At 44.4% G+C, this 22,528-nt stretch overlaps 2 protein-coding genes across 4 annotated transcripts in view; both read right to left on the reverse strand.

Moving 5' to 3' along the window:
- The window catches only part of BUD13 (BUD13 homolog), a 49,292-nt gene extending 39,279 nt beyond the window's left edge, over positions 1–10,013 (reverse strand). For all 3 annotated transcript variants that reach the window (XR_013829299.1, XR_013829300.1, XM_079928106.1), the window contains exons 1-3: positions 9,752–10,013; positions 7,688–7,781; positions 3,567–3,651 (exon numbers count right to left, since the gene is read on the reverse strand). Coding sequence is in view for 1 of the 3 variants with exons in the window: in XM_079928106.1 (XP_079784232.1) it covers positions 3,567–3,651; positions 7,688–7,781; positions 9,752–9,894 (322 nt within the window). In the remaining 2 variants the exon portion in view is untranslated. The remainder of the gene's footprint in view (positions 1–3,566; positions 3,652–7,687; positions 7,782–9,751) is intronic.
- Positions 10,014–12,385: 2,372 nt separating this feature from the next.
- Positions 12,386–21,724, reverse strand: ZPR1 (ZPR1 zinc finger). Its single transcript, XM_079930242.1, has 14 exons — positions 21,525–21,724; positions 21,182–21,343; positions 20,637–20,727; positions 20,188–20,258; positions 19,453–19,539; positions 19,174–19,296; positions 18,762–18,809; positions 18,538–18,604; positions 18,050–18,120; positions 17,299–17,388; positions 16,686–16,796; positions 15,929–16,015; positions 13,873–13,938; positions 12,386–13,054 (listed from the first exon to the last, which is right to left on the reverse strand). Exons 1-14 carry the CDS (start codon positions 21,693–21,695, stop codon positions 12,920–12,922), a joined length of 1,380 nt encoding a protein of 459 aa, XP_079786368.1. The 5' UTR covers positions 21,696–21,724; the 3' UTR covers positions 12,386–12,919.
- Positions 21,725–22,528: the final 804 nt, after the last annotated feature.

The raw sequence follows: 22,528 nt of genomic DNA on the forward strand, positions 1-22,528 counted from the left end.
ATGGGAGAGGCCACAACAGTGAGAGGCCCGCGTACCGCAAAAACAAAAACGAAAACAAAAACAAAAAAAACATGATCGTTTCAGTAGACAAAGAAAACGCATTTGACAAAAGCCAACACCCATTCATGACAAAAACTCTCACCAAAGTGGGTAGAAAGGGGACATATCTCAACATAATAAAAGCCATTTATGACAAACCCATAGCCAACTGTCACTTTTGTTATGCATTTTTTTTCTAATCAGAATTTTAGGATAATTAACCTAAAGGCAGAAAGTATAATACTTTTTTTTTCCTACTATATATCACAGGGAACTATATTCAATATCCTGTAATAAACCATAATGGAAAACAATATAAAAAAGAATGTATATATAATTGAATCACTCTGCTGTACAGCAGGAATTAACACAACACTGTAAATCAACTATACTTCAATTAAAAAAAAAAAAAAGACACTTCTGAGTAAGAGATGAGTAACCATCAGGAAGAGCAATTCAAAAGTTTTACACAGGGCTTCCCTGGTGGTGCAGTGGTTGAGAGTCCGCCTGCCGATGCAGGGGACATGGGTTCGTGACCCGGTCCAGGAAGATCCCACATGCCGTGGAGCGGCTGGGCCCGTGAGCCATGGCCGCTGAGCCTGCGCGTCTGGAGCCTGTGCTCTGCAGTGGGAGAGGCCACAGCAGTGAGAGGCCCGTGTACCGCAAAAAAAAAAAAAAAAAAAAAGTTTTACACAGAGATAATACTTTAAGTAAGAATTATAAAATATAAAAGTCTCTACAAAGGCCCCCCAGGCTATGTAGTTCAAATGTCAAAAGATCTAAAGCTGTCTCCATTCAGTGGGCCTGATTTGTATGAAAAAGCAAATATGCAGTTTTCATGTAAAGAAATAAACATATTGTGTCTTGATGTGAACCAGATAGCAATGCTATTTTGCAGTTCACATTTTCTAGCTCAGCAAATCATTTACACACAGGATTATATTCATATTGAAAAGAATCTTTTGTCTAGGTCATGTGATTACCTTTGATAACTGGCACTTACTTCATAGCCAATGGAGCTATAATACTCAACAGTGAAAAACTGAAAGCTTTCCCCCTAAATTCAGGAAAAAGACAAGGATGCTCACTCTCACCACTTCTATTCAACATAGTATTAGAAGTCCTAGCCACAGCAATCAGACAAGAAAAAGAAATAAAACCTATCCAAACTGGAAAGAAAAAATAAAACTGTGACATGATACTCTACATAGACAACCCTAAAGCCACCACACAAAAATGATTAGAACTAATAAATGAATTCAGCAAGATAGCAGGATATAAGATTAATATACAGATATCTGTTGCATTTCTTTTACACTAACAATGAAACATCAGAAAGAGAAGGTAAAAAAAAAAATCCTGGTTAAAACAGCATTAAAAAAAAATTACCTGGGAATAAACTTAACCAAGGAGGTGAAAGACCTATATGCTGAAAACTATAAAACACTGACAAAGGAAACTGAAGATGATTCAAAGAAATGGAAAGATATTCTGTGCTCTTAGATTGGAAGAATTAATATTGTTAAAATGGCCATACTACCCAAAGCAATCTACAGATTTAATGCAATCCCTATCGAAGTACCCATGACATTTTTCGTAGAACGAGAACAAGTAATCTTAAAATTTATATCAAACCACAAAAGACCCAGAATTGTGAAAGCAGTCCTGAGAAAAAAATAATCAAGCTGGAAGTATAACCCTCCCAGACTTCAAACTATGCTACAAAGCTACAGTAATCAAAGCAGCATGGTACTGGCACAAAAACAGACACACAGATCAATGGAACAGAATAGAGAGCTAGAAATAAACCCACACACCTATGGTCAATTAATCTATGACAAAGGAGGCAAGAATATATAATGGAGAAAAGACAGTCTCTTCAACAAGCGGTGCTGGGAAAACCAGACAGCCAAATGTAAAACAATGAAATTAGAACATTCCCTCACACCATATACAAAGATAAACTCAAATGGTTTAAAGATCTAAATGCAAGACCTAAAACCACAAAACTCCTAGAAGAGAACATAGGTGAAACATTCTTTGACTAAATTGTAGCAATATTTTCTCAGCTCAGTCTCCTTAGGCAAAAGAAATAAAAGCAAAAATAAACAAATGGGACCTAATTGCACTTAAAAGGTTTTGCACAACAAAGGAAACCATCAACAAAACTAAAAGACAACCTATGGAATAGGAGAAAATATTTGCAAATGATGCGACCAATAAGGTATTAATATCCAAAATACACAAACAACTCATACAACTCAATATCAAAAAAACAACCCAATCAAAAAATGGGAAGAAGACCTGAATAGACATTTTTCCAAAGAAGACATACAGATGGCTAAAAGGCACATGAAAAGATGCTCAACATCCCTAATTATTAGAGAAATACAAACCAAAACCACAATGATGTATCACCTCACACCTGTCAGAATGGCTATCATCAAAAAGTCTACCAATAACAAATGTTAGAGAGCATGTGGAAAAAGGGAACCCTCCTCCACTGTTGGTGGGAATGTAAATTGGTGCAGCCACTGTGGAAAACAGTATGGAGGCTCCTTAAAAAACTAAAAATAGGGCTTCCCTGGTGGCGCAGTGGTTGAGAGTCTGCCTGCCGATGCAGGGGACACAGGTTCGTGCCCCGGGTCCGGGAAGATCCCACATGCCGCGGAGCGGCTGGGCCCGTGAGCCATGGCCACTGAGCCTGCGCGTCTGGAGCCTGTGCTCCGCAATGGGAAAGGCCACAACAGTGAGAGGCCCGTGTACCGCAAAAAAAAAAAAAAAAAAAAAAAAAACTAAAAATAGAACTACCATATGATCCAGCAATTCCACTCCTGGGTATATATCTGGAAACAATAAAAATACTAATTCAAAAACATACATGCACCCCAATGTTCACAGCAGCACTATTTCTATAGCCAAGACATGGAAACAACCCAAGTGTCCGTCAAGAGACTACTGGTTTAAGAAGCTGTGAGATAGACACACACACACACACACACACACACACACACACACACACAACGAAATATTACTCAGCCATAAAAAAGAATGAAACATTGCCACTTGCAGCAACATGGATGGACCTAGAGAATATCATACTAAGTAAGTCAGAAAAAGACAAATATTATATGATATAATTTATATGTGGAATCTAAAAAATAATACAAATGAATCTATATACAAAACAGAAACAGATTCACAGACATAGAGAACAAACTTATGGTTACCAAAGGGTAAGGGGGGAAGGGATAATTTAGGAATATGGAATTAACAGATACAAACAACTGTACCTAAAATAGATAAGCAACAAGGATTTACTGTATAGCACAGGGAACTATATTCAGTATCTTATAATAACCTATAATGGAAAATAATCTGAAAAAAGATATATATATATATATATCTGAATCACCTTGCTGTACACATAGAACTAAAACAATCTTGTAGACTATACTTCAATTAAAAAAGAAAAAAGCCTTCTCCTATAAATGGGAAATTCAGATTTACCTATTGTTGGAACTCACCTCCCAGAAGCTTCCATTTGGCACTGGAACGAAAGGCTTCCATCTGCTTTACCTCTTCTGGCCGCTCATCCACAAACTCAGCCACCTGTGGGAGTGAGAACAATACGTTAAGGAAATCCACAGGATCCAGCCAAGCAACACTGTTGTTGTCTCAAGAACCTGAAGCTACGACTATTCCATTCCTAATAATACACGGCACACGAAGACCCAAAACGGCCATGAAGAAACAGGTACTGGTCCTCAGTTACATTTGCTCCATAAACATGTGATTGGCACTGGATGGTTTAACTATAGATCTTTCTCTGACTAATCAATTTCCCTCCAGAGGTTAATTTCTTTCATTACATACCTCCTTATTAATGTGCCAGGTATACAACTGCCACTTGTAAGCTAAAAGCTAAACTCCTTTTACCCTTTTACTTTTACATTCAGAGTGAAAACACAGGCAGGTTTCCTGTCATCCTATCATTCATTAAGGGCTTTGGACTCCTTATGAAAACTTTCTTATTGTAGGTAGTCACAATGACAGTTTTTCTAGTATCCAACCAAAAGAAGTCAATAAAATGTACACAGACTCATAGAATTTTTAAGGGATAAGACCATATTTCATATCATCCAAATTCCCAAACAAATTTGGAATCTTCTCTACAGTATACCTGATAAATGATCACTCACATAGTCCCTCCCTGACAGGGAACTAATTCACTGACATGGAACTCATGTTACAAGGCAGTCCACTGCACTTTGGGGCTAGAAAGTTTTTAGTTTCATTGGACCCATATCTACCTTCCTATAACTTCTTTCCATCCACCCTAGTCCTACCTCTGATGCAACTGTTCCCCTTTCCACATGACAGACCTTCAAAGATGGCTGGCATAATAAATTCTAATTACACAGTAGCAACTATGAGCAAGGCACTGTGTTTTGTGCTTTACTTATATTATCTCACTTTATCCTCACAAAAGCCCTGGAAAGAAAGGCTCCACACTACAAAGAGCAAACTATGGCTCAGAGAAGTTAAGTAACTTTCTCAACCTAGCAAGTGGCACAACTGAAACTCAAACCCAGGTTTGAATTCCCCTCTACTTCTTCTCTTCTCCCAAGATCCTACCATCATTCTTCATATAACCTAGTTTTGAGATCTCTCACTGGGCATTAAAAACACAGGCTTTCAAACAAGATGGGGCTTCCCTGGTGGCGCAGTGGTTAAGAATCCGCCTGCCAACGCAGGAGACACGGGTTCGAGCCCTGGTCCCGGCACATCCCACATGCTGCGGAGCAACTAAGCCCGTGCGCCACAACTACTGAGCCTGTGCTCTAGAGACCACGAGCCACAACTACTGAGCCTGCATGCCACAACTACTGAAGCCCGTGCACCTAGAGCCCGTGGTCCACAACAAGAGAAGCCACCGCAATGAGAAGCCCGTGCACCACAACAAAGAGTAGCCCCCGCTCGCCGCAACTAGAGAAAAGCCTGCATGCAGCAACAAAGACCCAATGCAGCCCAAAATAAATAAATAAATAAATTTATTTTTAAAAAAACAAGATGAATTGAGATCTAAATTCCCAGCTTTGCCCCTTAATATTTGTATAACCTTTGGCAAATTATGCTCTCTAAGCCTCAATTTCCTCATTTGTAAAAGCAGGATCTAAGGATTGCTATGAGGATTCAACAGATAATTCATGTAAGCTTAGCAGTGCTTGGTACATGGTAAATTACACCTATTAATCTTGTGCTGCCACTACTACTGTGGTTGTCCTAATTATTGGTTGTGATAATCTTGGAGTAACAAAAATGAATTCAATAACCAAGGTCTGTTGTAACAAGCATAGAGTCTAGCAGTGGGGCTAAAGCTTCCTTTAGGTAGGTTTTGGGACAATCATAAGAGCAAAAGACAATATTATGAAGGAAAATTAACAGACCTGAGTACAAAAAATCAAAATTTTTAAATATCAAAAACTATTATAAATGAAGAGGCAAATGACAAAATATACCTACGGCATGTAAAACAGATAATATATTCCTATTATACAAATATCAAATAAATCAATGAAAAAAATAAAAACTCCAAGTTTCTAAAAAAATGGACAAATACAAGAAATTCATAAAATACAAAAGCCCAATAAACATATGAAAAATCATTCATTTTACTATTTTTTCAAAGAATATGGATACCACTGTTCACCTGCCAAATTGACATAGGTTTGCAGTTGCTTTGTTGATGTGAATAATGCTCCAATATTGATGAAGAAATGGGGAAACTGACATTCCCATACACCTCTAGTGGGAGTGCAAATTCATACCACCTTTTGGAAAGCAATATGGGAAACACCTAAAATGACCATACTCGCTAACCTATTGATTTCACTTCATAGGAATAAAGAAATAAATGGATTCTTACAATGATTTATGTCCAAAATGTTTATTAAATCATTACGATATTTTAAAACAGGAAACAACCCATACAGCCAGTAATAAGACAGATTAAATTAATATGTATATTGAGCTACTATGCAACCATTAAAAGTCACATTCTCAAAGAATTTTTTAAAGTCTTACTAAAGTATTGACAACATAACTATTAAGTGAAAGAGCAGGCTCCAAAACCATATGTATAGTATAATCCCAATTATATTTGAAAAAATAAATAAAATACAAGTATTACAATCTATGAATTAAAGCATCTAAACGTTAGCAGTTGTCATCTCTGGATGGTCACAGTAAAAGTGATTATATATTCTTTTTAAAAGTTAAACGTTCTTACAATTCCAAAATATTCTACAATAAACATGTATTGCTTTCATAAAATAAAAAAATAGGGCTTCCTGGTGGCACAGTGGTTGAGAGTCCGCCTGCCAATGCAGGGGACACGGGTTTGAGCCCTGGTCCAGGAGGATCCCACATGCCGCGGAGCAACTGAGCCCATGCACCACAACTACTGAGCCTGTGCTCTAGAGCCCGTGAGCCACAACTACTGAAGTCCGCACGCCACAACTACTGAAGCCCGCGCGCCTAGAGCCCGTGCTCCGCAACAAGAGAAGCCACCGCCATGAGAAGCCTGCGCACCGCAATGAAGAGTCGCCCCCGCTCACCTCAACTAGAGAAAGCCTGTGCGTAGCAACGAAGACCCAACAAGGCCAAAAAAAAAAATGAATAAATAAATTAATTAATTTTTAAAAAATAAATAAATAAAATTTAAAAATAACAACAAATGTTATAAACATTAACTAGGCTTCAGTAATTCATTCTGACTGAAACTAAATTGGCTCCTTACGATCACTATTTCCCTTCTAATTACTAACAAACCTTCTTTTAAATAATCTATCAATATTATAGAATATGCTGGGGACTAACATTAAACATACTCATCTGGAATTCACCTTTACAACCTTTTAGTATAATACAGCCTATCAACAGCTCTCCTTTTCACCTTGTTTCTCAGCAATTCTGAGCAAGGTTCCATGACCACACCAATGCTAACTTATTTGCCTATGCTTTTACCCACCTGGCTCTTACTCATCCTTTAAAATTCAATTCAGATATTTCCATCCTTCATGGAATTTCCCAGTGGAATAAAAAGTATGCTATCTCCCTTGTGTTCTAATGGCACCTGGTACATATGTGAACTCTTATCTCCAACATTCATCATATTGTCATTTGAAATTCAGTCTCCCATTGTAGAGTATGACCTGTAAAGCACAGACACTATGTTCTCTTAATCTACATATCTCCTGTACTTAGGCAAGAGCATATAATTTAAAGCTTAGTTGAATCAGGAAATAAAATGAGCAATTAAAAAGTTTCCTTTGATTGAACCTGAACGTTATTTTTAAGGTAGGTTCCAACAAATTGAACCATGGTGAATTCTAACCATGGCTCTATCACCGACACTGAGGAATCCTGCCTCTCTGTGATCAGTTCCTGTTTCCAAGCAGATGGAGCCCTCCATATACAAAGACTGTGTATAGACATCAGCAAAGAAGACTACTTTAAAATAGCTCCCGGAAAGTGTCACCTCTTCTCTGCCCTCAACTTTCCCCCTTACTAATCTACCCTGCACTGGGAGTCGAGATCGAGAGGCTTGCATTTCAAAGTCCTCACAGCCTCAAAAGATACACACCACAGGCAAATCTCCATCATCTTCCTCTTCCTCCTTTTCTGTTTTAGTGGTTGACATAGATGTCCAGCTCACGTCATCATCCACAATCCGCATTCTAAATGTGAAAAATAAAAAGATCAAAAGAGAAGAAACATTTTTGGATAACAGCCTACAAACACTTATCTTTGGTTTTAGGCTAAAACTCAAAATCCTACAAGATCTATGGTCCATTCTTTGCCAATATGGCCAACTTTATCTTGTACCACTGCCTCCTCAGTTCACTACTCACTAGTCATCTTTTGGTGCCTACAATGGGCCAAATTCCTTTCCATATCAATTTCACGTCTCAGTTCCTTCCCTCTGCCTGACCTACTCTTCTCATTCTTTACTGGGAAACTCTTACGCATTCTTAAAATCCTAGCATATATATAACTTCCTTCACAGACCTTCCAATACTATTTCACTTACCTCCCCCAACTAAGAACCCCCATTACTCATTCTTGGAATACTTTATCACAAAGGAAATAAATCAACCAGTTGTGTAATTAGTTGTTTAAAGGCTGTATCCCCATTAAGCTATAAGCTCCATCAGAGTAGGGACTATGCGTCTCTCACTCACAGTGATATCCTCAACACCCTGCAAAAACTGGCATAGGAAATACTCAATAAATGTTTGTTACACGGATAAACTATGTAACAAACATAAATATAAACAGTCATTATTAACAGTTATTATTTGAAAAGGCAAGATCACTTATCACAACAACCATTTAATATAAGTGATATCATTCCGTTTTACTCTCATTTTTAAAGATGAAAAAACTGAGGCTTAGACAGATGAAATATCTTGCCCAAGGCCACACAGCCCATAAAGTGGCACAGCTAGGACGCAAAGCCTAATCAGTGTTACTCCAAAGCTCAAGTTAATTTCACTACATGGCACTGCCTCCAAGGAATCCACACAAGTCAGAGGGGACAGAAAGCAAGAATAACACAACAACCAAACCAGGAGAGGAAATGGATTAGTTCTTCGGAACTACTTGACTTTATTGGGTATATTATTAGTTTCCTAGGGCTGCCTAACAAAGTACCACAAACTGGGCGGCTTAGAACAACAGGAATGTATTCTCTCACAGTTCTGGAGGCTTCAAGTCTGGAATCAGGTGTCTGCAAGGCAATGCCCGGCAGTAAGGCTCTAGGGAAAGACCTTTCCTTGACTCCTCGCACTTCTGGTAACCCCTATTGTCAGCATAAATCCAGTCCAGTCTCAGCCTCCATCTTCACGTGGTAGTTTTCCCTCTAAGTCTGTTTCTGTATCCAAATTTCCCTTTTCTTAAAAGGACCCCAGTCATATTGGATTCAGCGTCCATCCTAACCCACTATGACCTCATCTTAACTAATTACAACAGCAAAGGCCCTATTTCTAAACAATGTCACATTCCGAGGTTCTGGGTGGACATGCCTTGGAGGGAAGAGGCACTATTCAACCCAGTACACTGGGCCACGTAAGTTTTCTCGTTTGAAAAGTGGGGGTATCAAAAATATCTACTTCATGGTACTGTTATGAAGCTTAAATAAATTCGTTTAGGTCTAAAGTACTTAGAACGGTGCCTGGCACATGACAAGAACTGTATAAGCGTTAGTTGTTATTGTTAGTAGTAGTAGGAAGAGTAACAGGAAGTGAGCATAGGTCTCCGACTCAGGACCGGAGTCCTTGGCATTGGAGAATCCCCACCGACACGTTCTGGGCCCTTAATATCCACGCACAGAACCTCTGAATTTGCTTCACCACTTTAGTCTCAGGGCACAATATTCATTCTCTGAGGGAGAGGACGGAATGCTACAAAGGCGGGAAAAGAGTAATGAAAGTTACAGCCAGGCCTGAATACGTCGAAGATACTGCCCAGGGGCGCGAGGAGCGGTCTGAGCGGACTCTGGGCTCAGGCAGCGCCGGGCGAGCAATCAAGAGCGCTGGGCCCCTCGGGGCCGCCAGCGAGGAGCCCAGGAAGAGCCGGGCCGAGGGCGGAGCTGGGAAGGTGAGGGGCGGCGAGCCCCGCGGACCGCGCCCCGCCAGGGCCAACTCACCCCTTGCCGCCGGCCCCGCCAGTCTTCGGCCGCTTTTTGCGACGCTTGCGGCCGGACTCAGAGCCCCCGTCGACGCCGGCATCTGCCCCAGACAAATAACGCTTCAGGTATTCGGCCTTTGAGAGCGGCGGAGCTGCCGCCATGGCAGCAGCGAAGGCGGGGAGACGGATCGACGCTGCGGACAAAATTCTTGAACGCGAAACGGAGAGCGAAGACTCTGGGAGGCGGGGCCAGGACCGGAAGTGAGGGAGGGTGTTTGGAACCGGCAGGGAGTCTCGTGTGAGCTTTTGTGGGCTTACGAGGGGCACGCGCACGTTGCGGGCCCACTTCACATCCCTCTGACGTTACAATCGTGTTTCTCATCTTTGTCCATTCTGTCATTCAACAGACCGTGCAGCAAGCGCTGTTGTAGCCGCGAGGCTACAGCCACGACCCCAACAAGATCTCTGCCCCCAGCAGCTTCAGAAGGACCAGAGAGCAGTAGTTAGGTACGGGGGCTCTGGAGCTGCAGTGCAGCTTGAGTTTGAGTTCTGCTTCCATAACTTCCTAACTGTACGACCTTGGGCAACATACTTAACAAAATGGGGATAAAAATGACACCGAACCCAATGGTTGCAAGGACTAGGTTAATATTACTGTGTAAAGTGCTTTGAACAGCATCTGGCATAGTGTGTCAGTTATTTTTATTAGTATGTTTAGGTGGAGAGAAATCTGCTTTGATAGGCTTTCAAGAACTATTCAACAGGGCTTCCCTGGTGGCGCAGTGGTTGAGAATCTGCCTGCTAGTGCAGGGGACACGGGTTCGAGCCCTGGTCTGGGAAGATCCCACATGCCGCGGAGCAACTGGGCCCGTGAGCCACAAATACTGAGCCTGCGCGTCTGGAGCCTGTGCTCCACAAGAGAGGCCGCGATGAAGAGTGGCCCCCGCTTGCCGCAACTAGAGAAAGCCCTTGCACAGAAATGAAGACCCAACACAGCCAAAAATAAATAAATAAAAAGCCAAGCATTTGAAGCCCTTTAAAAAAAAAAAAGAACTATTCAACAGAGGAATTCAGGAATTCCAAACCCAATATAATTACTATGAAAAATATGGAGGTTTCTAACCTATGTATCTTACCCACATTTGATATTTGTTGCCCCTAGCTATCTCTTGCGTATATTTCCAATGAAAATGACCTGGATCTATTTTCAACATGGCAAGAGAGAAGCTAGAGAGATTGAATTTTTTTTTTTTTTTCATTCAGTGTTTTATTTTTTAAAACTCAGGTAATTTACTTTTTGGCCAGGCAGCATGCAGGATTTAGTTCACCAACCAGAGATGGAACCTGTGACCCCTGCAGTGGAAGCGGAGTCTTAACCACTGGACCGCCAGGGAAGTCCCTAGAGAGAGACTGAATTCTAATACTCAAGTTTAGGGAGAAGACTTTTCTTCCTGTGGGCATTAAGAGCTTTACTTGAATTATCTCATTTAACCCTCACATTTCTCAGATGCTTTTATTATCCTTACCTTACAGGTGAGAAAACTGAAGCTTGGAGAGGTTAAGTTGCCTAACTTCACACAGCCAGAACATATGACCCTTGGGAGCAGAGGCTAACAAAGTGGGGTGCAAGAGGTAATCCAAATTTCTTGAAAAAGAATTAGATTGCGTATTTTACTTATCTCACAATATGTTAAATTTTTGTCACGTTTTAAGGTTTATTAGTCAATAAAGTATTGTTATACTTTATAAATAAATACGCATATCTTGGAACACATGTTCAGAAAATATACATAAGAAAACAGGTTTGGAGGTCACTGCCCTGAAGCATGAACTTTTAACCACTGGGCTACACTGGGTGGTCACAGCACAGGCCCAGGAAGAAGAGCAGGCTGGGTCCCTCAGGGCCTATGAGAAGGGGGCACTGGACTGATAGGGCTTCACTAGCTGCAGGGCCCCACAGGTCTCCCATCCACAACCCTGCCTTGGCTTCTAGTACACTTCAGTGTATCTCAAGCTGAACTCCACAGCCCTGCCTCCACCCTGGTGTCAGCAGACATCAGGAATGTCTCATATTTCTGCTCCAGTGAACATTACCAGTATAGTCCTCTCCACCCCATCGCCTCCTGCCCATTTCTGTCTTCAGTTCCACCTCTACCCTTTCTACTCAGTACCAAACCTTAGCCTGACAAGACTAAGCTCAGGGCTTAACCCTGCCTCACAGGGCAGTTACGCAGGATCAAATGCATTCACGACCAGTGGCATGGTCTAAGTTTTGCCCTGTCTCTGCAGTTCCATCTAATAAAGCTAATGCCCCCACCTTCCCTGGCACTACCCAGACCCCTTCCCTGCTTGACATTCCTCCATAACATGGTGATTAATCTGACACTGTTCTACTTGTTGGTTTCTTGTCAACCCCCCACCCACTCTGTTTGCCAATTTTCCCCACTACACTTGAAGCTCCGTGAAAGCAGAGCTTTATTTTGTTCAGTTCTATGATGTGCCAGGCACAAAGCAAGCACTCAAACATCTATTGGAGGAATGAGTGAAATGCCAGCTCCAGTCCCCAAATTACAGTAGCCACACCGGAGAAAATGTTCTTCAGGAGGTTGAATTCTACCAGCATAACAAACAAGGACAGAGTGCAAAATAAAAATAAAATAATAATAAATAATAATAAAACAAGGACAGAGTGATTTCAGAGGCCAGTGCTGTTTGAAAGCCACCATTTTAATGAGAACTTCTTCACCTGTCCTAGACTCCCTCCCCTCAGAAGACTCTCTTCCTGTTGAGAGTCAGTATTTTATACACCCAAACCAACTTCCAAACTCCAGACGTAGCTGTCTTCACCTTCTCCAGCTCTTCAGAGTTCCAACTTGACATGAGAGAGCATTGTGTGGAGGGAGGGTAAAGACTTTATAGGAAAAAAATGACAATGACATGCCTGATGGTTCATTTCTGGGTTTCTTCGCAGGCCAATTCAAATCCTCCAAAACAAGGTCAAGTAACCCAAGAGGCTTGCGTTTCCGTCACAAACTGTTCAGAAATTGTGCTCAGATCTCTGACTCAGACCAGGTGTCCTCCCCACATGGGCAAGGCCTGGTAGGGAGGCCACTCCAGTCTTTTCCAATAGCAATAAATAACCCTGCGGTCTGAGCAGCACTGGAGGCTGGCCGGGAACCACCCACGGCTACCGCTGGGAAGCCAGACCTGTCTCATAGCCCTCCGTCTTCATGTCATTGAGCCCCAGTTCCTCGTTTTGGTCAAATGTGCGATTATAGTGCTCCACCTTCATCTCAGGATCATCTTCTGGTGCGTACACGTTCTGCAAGGCCAAGGACAGACCATCAGTGCCTGTGCCATCCTGCCACCCCCACCCCCCCAGACAGCTTCCAATTCCCACTTTCCCAGGACCTTAAGGAGGTGTTTATTCCTTTTTGTTTTGTTTTGTTTTTGGCTGCACGCCATGCGGGATCTTAATTCCCTGACCGGGGATTGAACGTGCGCCCCCTGCAGTGGAAGCAGAGTCCTAACCACTGGACCACCAAGGAAGTCCCTTTATTCTCTTTTTAAGGGCCTCCAACACCCCATGGCTAGGCTCAACTCGTGGGCAGCAACAGAACCCACATGGGCTAGAAGTGGGACTGCAGGGAGAAAAACTTTCTATCTGCACCTTCTTACGAAGAGAGTAGCATAGTCTTAACAGTGGAGAGACCTTAGAACAGTTTTGCCTGACCCATAATAACTGCTCAATAAATGTTAAAGTTACTGTTAATCACCAGAGTATCTCCCTAGTCAGCTTAAAGCCTTTTCCCATCTTGGCCTCTGGACAAGGCACCATTTCTCCTCAATCCACAGTCAGATTTGCAAAATGAAAATGCCACTGCTGGACTTAGAGCTGGGACTCGAGCTAGACTAGAGGAAGAAGGAACCTGGGAGTCTCCTTTTTCCCCCTCTTGACACACACTTACAGTCCCATACACCTTCCCCCTTCCTCTCTTATGTTCCAATTTCTGCTAAAAGGTTCCTTGATAAAAAGCAGTTCATTTAGAATTAAGTCTCTCAGTTTCTGGAGAAATGATACATATTTAAGGAAGGTCAGAAAAGATATCTCTGTGAAATACCAGGGAAGGTCTACAGTACCTGCAAGTAGCTGTTTCCTGCTGGATCATCCATAACAAAGTGGGCCTTCATGTTACCCTCAATGATCTAAAGGAGACAGAATACAGCATGAGCATGTAAATCTTACATAGCTGCTGGCAGGAAGGGACTATGTCTGCCACACAGAAACCAACCCAATTTACACTGCAGAATCCCCCAAAGTTTTAAGAATTGGTGAAATGAAGGTGCCTCTAGAGGTGGAGTGGAGAGAATCTAAAATAAAGACTGTTAGACAGCTATTTAAGAAGCAATCCGGCATCCCCAATCTCCTCTCCCATTCCAAACAGACCAACGACTGCCCTTGCCCCACCCCAATAAAACAGAATTCTGTGGAGAAGTTACCACAGCACACTATGGACAGGGGACACTCGCCCAGTTGAGGGTAGAGGGAAAGAAATCAAGAACAGAAGTCAATGTACCCTTATTGGAAACAGACATACACACACCCCAGCCCTCTTCCCACACTCAGCTCTCAGAACACTGCCAGCCAAGCCTCCACCCTCAAGACAGGAAACGGAACACCCACTGATGGGAATCTGACCAGCCCAAGAGGAAACACCTAACAACTCTGGCACTGGAGTTACCTCAACAAAATGGCCAAGCTAAATCCCCCTCCAACGAGCCCAAAGTCAGCAAGACTCACCTCACTCAGATGTTTTAGTCCTCTACTTTTAAATAGACAACCAATGACTACCAGACATCTGAGCAAAGCCCGTAATATTGAAAGACAGAAATCAAATGGGAAAAAAAACCTTAAGAGGAAATGGAAACTATGCGAGGAAAATAAAACGTCAAAAAAAAAACACCCAAAATTAATATTCTCAAAGAGAAAAAAATACTACATCCTTAAAACAACAGGATGCTACTTTTTTAAAAGGAGGAGAAAGTATTGAAAGACCAAAAGCCACTTGGAAAATAAAAATGTCAGTGGAAATGAAAAACTCAATTGAAGAGTTGGAAAATTAAGATAATCTCCAAGAGTAGAGCAAACACAAAGAAACTGAAAACAGGACAAAAAAATAAGTAAATTACAGAAGACCAGACAAGTCAGTCTAACATCCAAAACATAGGGATTTCAGAAAGAGAGCACAGAGGGGAAGCAATAGAATACTTTTTAAAAGCTTCCTAGAACTGAGCCACATGAGTTTCCAGATTCAAAGAACCCACCAAGTGCTTAGCGACAATGGTTGAAAATTGACCCACGTACACCAAGTCACATCCTGAAATTTTACATCACAGGGGACACAAAAGTATCGCAAGAATAGGTCACAAACAAAAGATAGGGAATCAGAATGCCTTCAAACTTCTCAACAGCCAAACTGGGAAACTGAAAGACATTAGTGGGAAACTGGAAGACCTTAGAAATTCTGATAAAAAATTATTTCCATCCTAGAATTCTATTCCCAGCCATTAATCTAATATAAGAGTAGAATAAGGACTTCCCTGGTGGTGCACTGGATAAGAATCCGCCTGCCAATGCAAGGGACCCAGGTTTGAGTCCTGGTCCAGGAAGATCCCACATGCCGCGGAGCAACTAAGCCCGTGCGCCACAGCTACTGAGTCTGCACTCTAGAGCCCGTGAACCACAACTACTGAGCCCACGTGCCACAACTACTGAAGCCCATGTGCCTGGACCCCGTGTTCCACAAGAGAAGCCACCGCAATGGGAAGCCCGCACACCACAAGGAAGGGTAGCCCCCGCTCGCCGCAGTTACAGAAAGCCCGTGTGCAGCAACGAAGACTCAGTGCAGCCAAAATTAAAATATTAATTTTAAAAAAAAGGTGGAATAAAAAAATTTTCAGACATGCAAAGTCCCAGAAATTTTACTTCCCATGCATTTTCTTAAGAAGCTACTGGAGAAGAGGCTCCAACAGAAAAAAGGGAGAAAACCAAGAAAGGAGATGGCATGGGATATCAGAAACCAAGAGAATCCCCAACATGTCGGTTAGATGTTTACATGTGGCAAGAAAGGGTATGCAGCTTCTTGTTCACTGGAGCCCCAGGACCACAAGCACTGACCGGCCAGAGTCCTCTCACCTGGTTCAACTTCTGGCTAAACTCCTGCAGTTTCTCTGTCCGGCCAGGACTGGAACTGTCGCCCAGTGTGAAAGGGTTCTTGGTCACCTGCAATAAATGGCATCCAAACTGCTAGAATACTGGCTCCATGTTTGATAGGCTTAACCATAAACCTGGTGCGGGGTGACAGGGGTGCCTGTCAGGGAAGCTTGGTCGCCATTTGTGCCGCACCGCCTTTCTGACCTAGGCGGCCACCCCTAAAACCGTGTGAATTAATCTGCCAAGATGATAACAGGCAACATGAAACAAAAACTATAGAAATGTTCTTAAATATGATCTCTAGTCCTCATTGGAAGAAGTGCAAAATAAAGTATAATTTACAAAGACAAAATGCCCGACGACTGATAACCAGTTAAGCAAAATGATTCATTAAGAGGATAAACATATGGGTTAAGTCAACACACACATATATATGTATGTTCGGGACTTTTTTAGGTGCTGGAAGGACCCTCATGACCCCATTTTACAGTGAAATAAATGACTTACCCAAAACCGCAAAATATCTACATCAGCCCAGAATTAGGTGTGAGAATTTCCATTCTGAATTTCCAACAAACTTATCATCACAATCCAAAATAATATTTAAGCCTCTCAAATCAGCTTTAAAGCAAAGAAACCTCAGTTATCAGCTCCAAAAACTAGGACCTTTGCAGCCTTCCAGCCCCCTCCCCACAGCTGCACTGCGGAAGATGCCATGCACTATACTCAGGGGACTCACCAGTTCCCGGATGTCCTTCAGTATCCCCTCCAGTGTGGTGAACTTGCCCCCAAGGACAGCCATTCCCAGTTCAAATTCCAGCTCTGGGATTTCCATACTACATGTCTCAGACTGTGAGATGAGAGATCAAATTAGGCTTTAAATCAGGAGCTGCTAGAGAAAGCTAACCAGAGTCCTCCTGCCAAATTAGTACCACCAGTGATAATCTGGGGACAAAGTCAGCTGTCCCAGTTTTCTCTGAATCTCCAATTAAAGCTAGACTCACTCCTAGAACCAACCTTAAAAGGGGGCATTCTGAGTCATGGCTCCAGCAGACATCCTGTCCTTAGAGATCTATGCTCTAATGACAGCAGACATCCTGTCATTAGAGATCAGAAACAAGGGCCCTCACAGACACTAGAGGCAAAAGGCTGCCAAGTCATCAGAAAGAGCTTAGGGGTCACCTTCTGAATCTGCACTTCCTACCATGGATTAACTCTGCTCAGGGATCCTCAAACCCAAGGAAGTAAGGAGGTACTTCACAACGCCAGGATATGATTGAGAAAAGACAAATTCCGCCTCGACAGAGACAGCCACGTGCAGAGGAGAGTCACTTCCCCAAGCAGGTTGTTACCTTGAGCAGGTCTCGAGTCATATCTGAGGGATCAGTGATGTAGAAGGTGATCCTGGTGCCCAAGGGCTCTACTGCGCCTCCAGATTTCACCTGCAACAGACAGCAGTGCCAGGAGCAGCAGCAGAGGAGACACCCATCCTCACCTGGTGCGGGGAGACCCGGAAGGGCTGGGGGAGTAGGCTTGGACCTCCAATCAGGCCCACTAATGGCTACCAAGGACAGTGCTTTCTAAACCAACAGTGGCAGCAGTCACCCAAACCAAAATCACTGAAAGCTGGCCAGAAGCAGAGTGCCCAGCACCGGCAGCCTGCCAAAGATTCACCCCAGATTGCCAAGAAACGAATTCACGGTTAAAAAAATGACTCTTGGGGCTGAAAGGGACTTCCAACTGCAACTAGTGTGTAGATTCCCTTTATAATTTTCTGGTTTAAGAATTGAAACAGCTTATGCGTGAATACACTCAGGAAAAGGGAATTTACAACCCTCCAAGGCAGCCCACTCTATATTCAGATAGACCTTGAAAGTTTTTTATTACTGAGTCAAAATCTGCCTCCCTGCTCTTCCACCCCTCTGAGCTGTAGGTCAAAAAGTAGTTCTCTCTCTTCCATATAACCAACTTTGAATGTCTTCAACAAGTTATGCTATCTCTAACTTTTCTTCCCTAAGCTAATTTCTAGTTCAAGAGCTCCTCACCCTAAGCAGCTTCAGAAAGGATGAAAGCTACTCTTCCCAAACGATGAAGCCCACCCACCTCATTGGTCCGATGGCCACAGTTCTCGCAGTTGGTAGCCATGATGATAACCTCCTTAAAGTGGGGAATTTCTGGAAGATGGAATTAAGGAAATCTGCTTCCAGGACAGCAAGACCACCCTGTGGGGAAGAACAAATCCGAACCCCACAAACACAGAGCTGCTGGTCCCAGGACTGCAGGAAAGAGATCACAAGAAGCAGCCTAACTCAGACAGCCCCCCAGAAGAGGGCAAGGTCACCACCCACAGCGATTGCTGTTCATCAGTGTTTGATGACATGGCTCAGGCCACACGCAGGAGCCTAGAGACCATGGCCTAATTCTCTCTTTGAACCCAAAAGCCAAGGTGCACGGTCTCATCAAAGGCAACATCCCTCTCATCGCTCGGAATAAAGCCTTGTGCTTTCCCTGAAGGGAGTACTCTCCAGCTTGAATATAATCTTCATGCCTGAGTCAGATGAAGAGCAACCCAACTGCCCGACAAAAGATACGAACTAGCTTCATGTTGGTCTGGGCTGGAGCATTGCATTCCGGGCAGTTGGTGTTGAACTGGAGCACCTGGAACACAACAGGGGACGTAGAGTGAGCCCTCCCAAGCAGGTGAAGCCTGCTCAGGCTGAAGACATTCAGCTGGTACACTGGCGGCCACCCGTGAACAGCGTCAGTCTCAGCCCACCACTCTGCTCCTTCCTCCACAGTTGCCAATGTGACTCACTTCGTTTCTGAGATCTTCCTCTTCTGGTTTCTCTTCTGGTTCCTCTGCCTAAAGTAGCAGAGATGCAAATCATACGTTGGCACACAGACCTCAGCCTCGCCAACACCCTGCCCCAGAGTGAGAGAAAATGCTCTGGCTTGCTTACGTCAGCTGCCACCTCGTGGGTTTAACAGAGAAGTTGGAAAGCAAAGCCCCAGGCAAGGGAAGAACAGAGCTTAGGATAGGATCACAGCCGCTGCTGTCCTGTGTTGTAAAGTTTACCCAAAGTCCTTAAGTGAGCTAGAGGGGAGGCACACACATGCTGAGATAGCGTACACAGGGCGGCAGCAGCAAAATAAGTTCCCACTGACTCCCAGCAATCGGAGTGCAAGATAATTCCAGAGCATTCTTCTGGCTTCTTCAGGGCACTTACCTGGAGCCCCAGCATCTCTTCCTGCTGTAGAGTCCGATTATAGTGTGTGATCACCAGGGCATCATCTTTCCGGGGAGCATGTGGGTTTTCCACAAAGCTGTTCCCTGAGGGATCATCAATGATCTAACAGATGGGTAACGAGAGAGCAGTTATAACAAGAAATCATGTACGATCCTCCACCTACCATCAGACCACAGAGGCACCACAGAAAAATCTCAGACTGTCTTAATGGTCCCTCCTACCCTAAATCTAGGGCACCTGGAGTCCCTCAGTACTCACCAGGGTGAAAGGAGAGGCCACTTGCTTTAGCTCCTTCAGTTTGACAATGAACTCATCAATTCTTTCAGCCGTGGCTTCTTCATTCGCCTGACAGGAACAAAGAGTAAAAGATCAGCCCTGGGGATAGAATTTATGCCCCCATCACTTCCGACAGGAAGCCACCACCTGTCTTAGTGTGACTGGGAACAGAGACTCAGGCTTCACGATAAGAGGTAGCAAATTAGTTTGAAGTTTATGGGCGGTGCCAGATGAGCCTCATTGTCTCGCTCATTCAGCCATTTAGTCCAGGCATTTGTGCCAGGTTATAGATAACAGTAAATGAACCAGAGCCCTCTCATGGGGCTCCACAGCCAGTTAAGACGACAGATGACTAAATTTGCAATTATATTATTTCATACATATATATATATGTATATATGAAATGTCATAATAAACATAAGATACAATGGAACACTCAGGAAGCACAGATAAGCCCAAGAATATCAGGAAAGGGTCTTTGGAGGCAATGTTACAGTGTCTGTCTGGGAAGAGGCCTCAATGTACAGTGGGGGAGGGGAAGTGGAAAGGAATAGTGGTACAGCATAGGCAACATCCAGGCAGCTATAACATCGCTGTGTGCTTCCCCACAAAGTTCTCCAACATTCAATCAGAGACAGCTCAGCCACGTGGGAAGGGGAACAAGTGTACATAAATAATTTTTCCTTGAGCTGCCGCCATCAGAAAACCCCAGCTCACCCTTCGTGAGGGCTGATCCAGCTCCAGGCCAGAGACGGCACGGCTGATCAATCCTTCAACAGTAGTCAGAGCTGGTGAGGAAGAACAAAAGACTGGTCAGTCTTCACTTCGCTATCAAGTGCCTGCAGGACCCTGGGCAGTTCACTTGAACCCTCTGGGCCTTGATTTCACCTGTAAAATAAGGAGGCAGGGAACAAGGTTCCATTCACCTCTAACTCATTCTGGTTTTTCTGTAAGATGATGTGGAAAAACCCGGACGAAGCTTTTGGCCAACCCAATACTATCTTAAGCTGCTTCACCTAAGCTTTCTGTTTATGTTAAACCAATGAAGATCACAATGATGTGGCCAAACCCACACACAAGCCACTAGGCCTGGTACCAGGAGTTTTGCAAGAAAGTAAGATTTGAGCTAGGCATGAACAGTGCAAACACTCTGACCTTAAACTTACCTCCTTTCTGGCTGAAGGCAGGAATTTCAAAATCCAGCTCTGGGATCCTTGTGGTGGCAGAGTCAGTCTTCACTACTTCTCTGTTCATGTCCTGGGCAGAAAGAAAAACCTTCAGTCCACAGAGGTCTCAACAATACAGGTTCTTCTCAGGAAATAACAGAGTGCCCCCCCCCGCCCCCCCCCCCCCCCGCAACCACCACCCTCAGAGGCCCCAGCCCAGCTGTCTCTTCCTCTCTCCACTAGGGGGAGTCCGGACTACTCCTGCGGAATAGTACCTTGATGTGAAAACCAGCTACCCAAACGATGAGAGTACTATTCATAACTACTGCTCATTTGATACTTTCTGACAAAGTTTACAAAGCGCTTTCACAAGTCTTACCTCACCTGAGCAGATGACAGCACCAACGCCATTTTACAAAGGAGGAAACTGAGGCTTGAACACTTAAGTGGATTTATTTGAGGTCCGACCACCTGGACCAGAGCTATGACTCCAGTCCCCAAGCTTTCTCTAGGACACTAGGGTAACTGCTCTGGGCTCCTCTCACCTCCTGGGCCCTGACGGTCAAAGTATAGCGCACTCCCTGGTCCTGTATCCTGCCTGCCGACTGGATCTCCGTGTTGTTCCAGCCACAGTGCTCGCAGGAAAAGGAGCTCACTATTATTTCTCTAAAGAAGGGAATCTCGGTGAGCAGGAGGCGCGTCATGCCCTAGGGAAGCAGAAGACAGTTAGGGAAAGAACCAATGAAACCCCCATCCCCCATCTACTGACCCCCGGGCGTGCCTCGCCTCCGGGTCCCCAACTGCACCAGCCTGGCCAGGTCGCCGACCCCCGCTCCTCCCCTCCTCAAACCAACCCTCCAGCCGCCCGTGGCCGCGCCCCCGCCTCACATTACGGTAGCAGTTCATGCACAGCGATTCGATCTCGGTAGGCTGCTGCTCCTCGTCATCAGCGCTAATAGGCCGGAACAAGTGCCCCGTCCCGGGCTGTCGGGTCTGGACGGGCGAGGGGGCGGCAGCAGCCGCCGGGAGGCCAGGATCCACAGCCCCACTGGCCAACATGACCACGCGCTGCTCAGGCCCCAACTTCGGTCTTCTGCGCCTCTCTTGGCCCCACCCCTTCCTCCGGCACTTCCGCCAGCTACCGCCCCGCCCATCCTTAAAGAGGCCGAGGACTCCCCTCGGGGAACAGTACCTGACACGCGGTTTTCCAGTTGCCGGGATTATTCGGTCCAGACTTCCAAAGCCAGCCGGATCCAGGCTTTGCCTCCACCTCAATTCAGGCGTCACTGCCCCCAGGACGTCCTCTCAGACCCAGGGCAGTTTTTTGCTCCTTTGCAATAGCTCCGCCATACTGGGTTCTAACTATTAGTCCACAAGTCTAACTACGAGAGGCTTGACGGCAAGGGGCCTGGCCGTCCATCTGTATCCCTGAGGAGGCGCGCTCCTCCCTGGGTTTGCTTGGATCCGCCGTTGGGCCAGATGCTGCCTAGGCTCTAGATCACCCTCCCTTAGTCCCTCAATCTGTCTCCATTTCTGTTCTTCTCACTCCCTATTTCTGTCCTCATAAACACCTGCCCAAATTCCTGCCTCAAATACACGGCCCTCACTTTTACCCCTATTGGCTCATCCCCACCATATCCAACCCCAGCTGACTCACCCCTCCTGATCTCCTAACCACCACCAACAAAAACACCTCTTTGGGGGGTAAACTTTCCTTCCCAGCACCTCCTCTCCCTGGGCACCTTTCTCCCACTTCTGGTGCTAAATCTAGGGTGTCATGGAAGAGATCCAGTCTGCAGGCATGATGAGGCCCGATTCAGATGGGGTCTGTGCTATGAGGGAGTGTGGCAGTGAGAACTCTGTGCAGGGTGGGCTAAGCCGGGAGGAAAGGG

This window comes from Stenella coeruleoalba (assembly GCF_951394435.1).
Source record: "Stenella coeruleoalba genome assembly, chromosome: 8".
Taxonomy (NCBI): domain Eukaryota; kingdom Metazoa; phylum Chordata; class Mammalia; order Artiodactyla; family Delphinidae; genus Stenella; species Stenella coeruleoalba.

Bases quoted from the DNA above. Each gene is read 5' to 3' on its own strand.
- ZPR1 (XM_079930242.1), bottom strand. From the start codon at position 21,695: ATGTTGGCCAGTGGGGCTGTGGATCCTGGCCTCCCGGCGGCTGCTGCC. The intron at 18,605-18,761 runs GTGAGTCACATT...GTTGTGTTCCAG, and splicing joins AGGAAGATCTCAGAAACGAA to GTGCTCCAGTTCAACACCAA. The intron at 18,121-18,537 runs GTATCTTTTGTC...TCCATCTTCCAG, and splicing joins GACCAACATGAAGCTAGTTC to AAATTCCCCACTTTAAGGAG.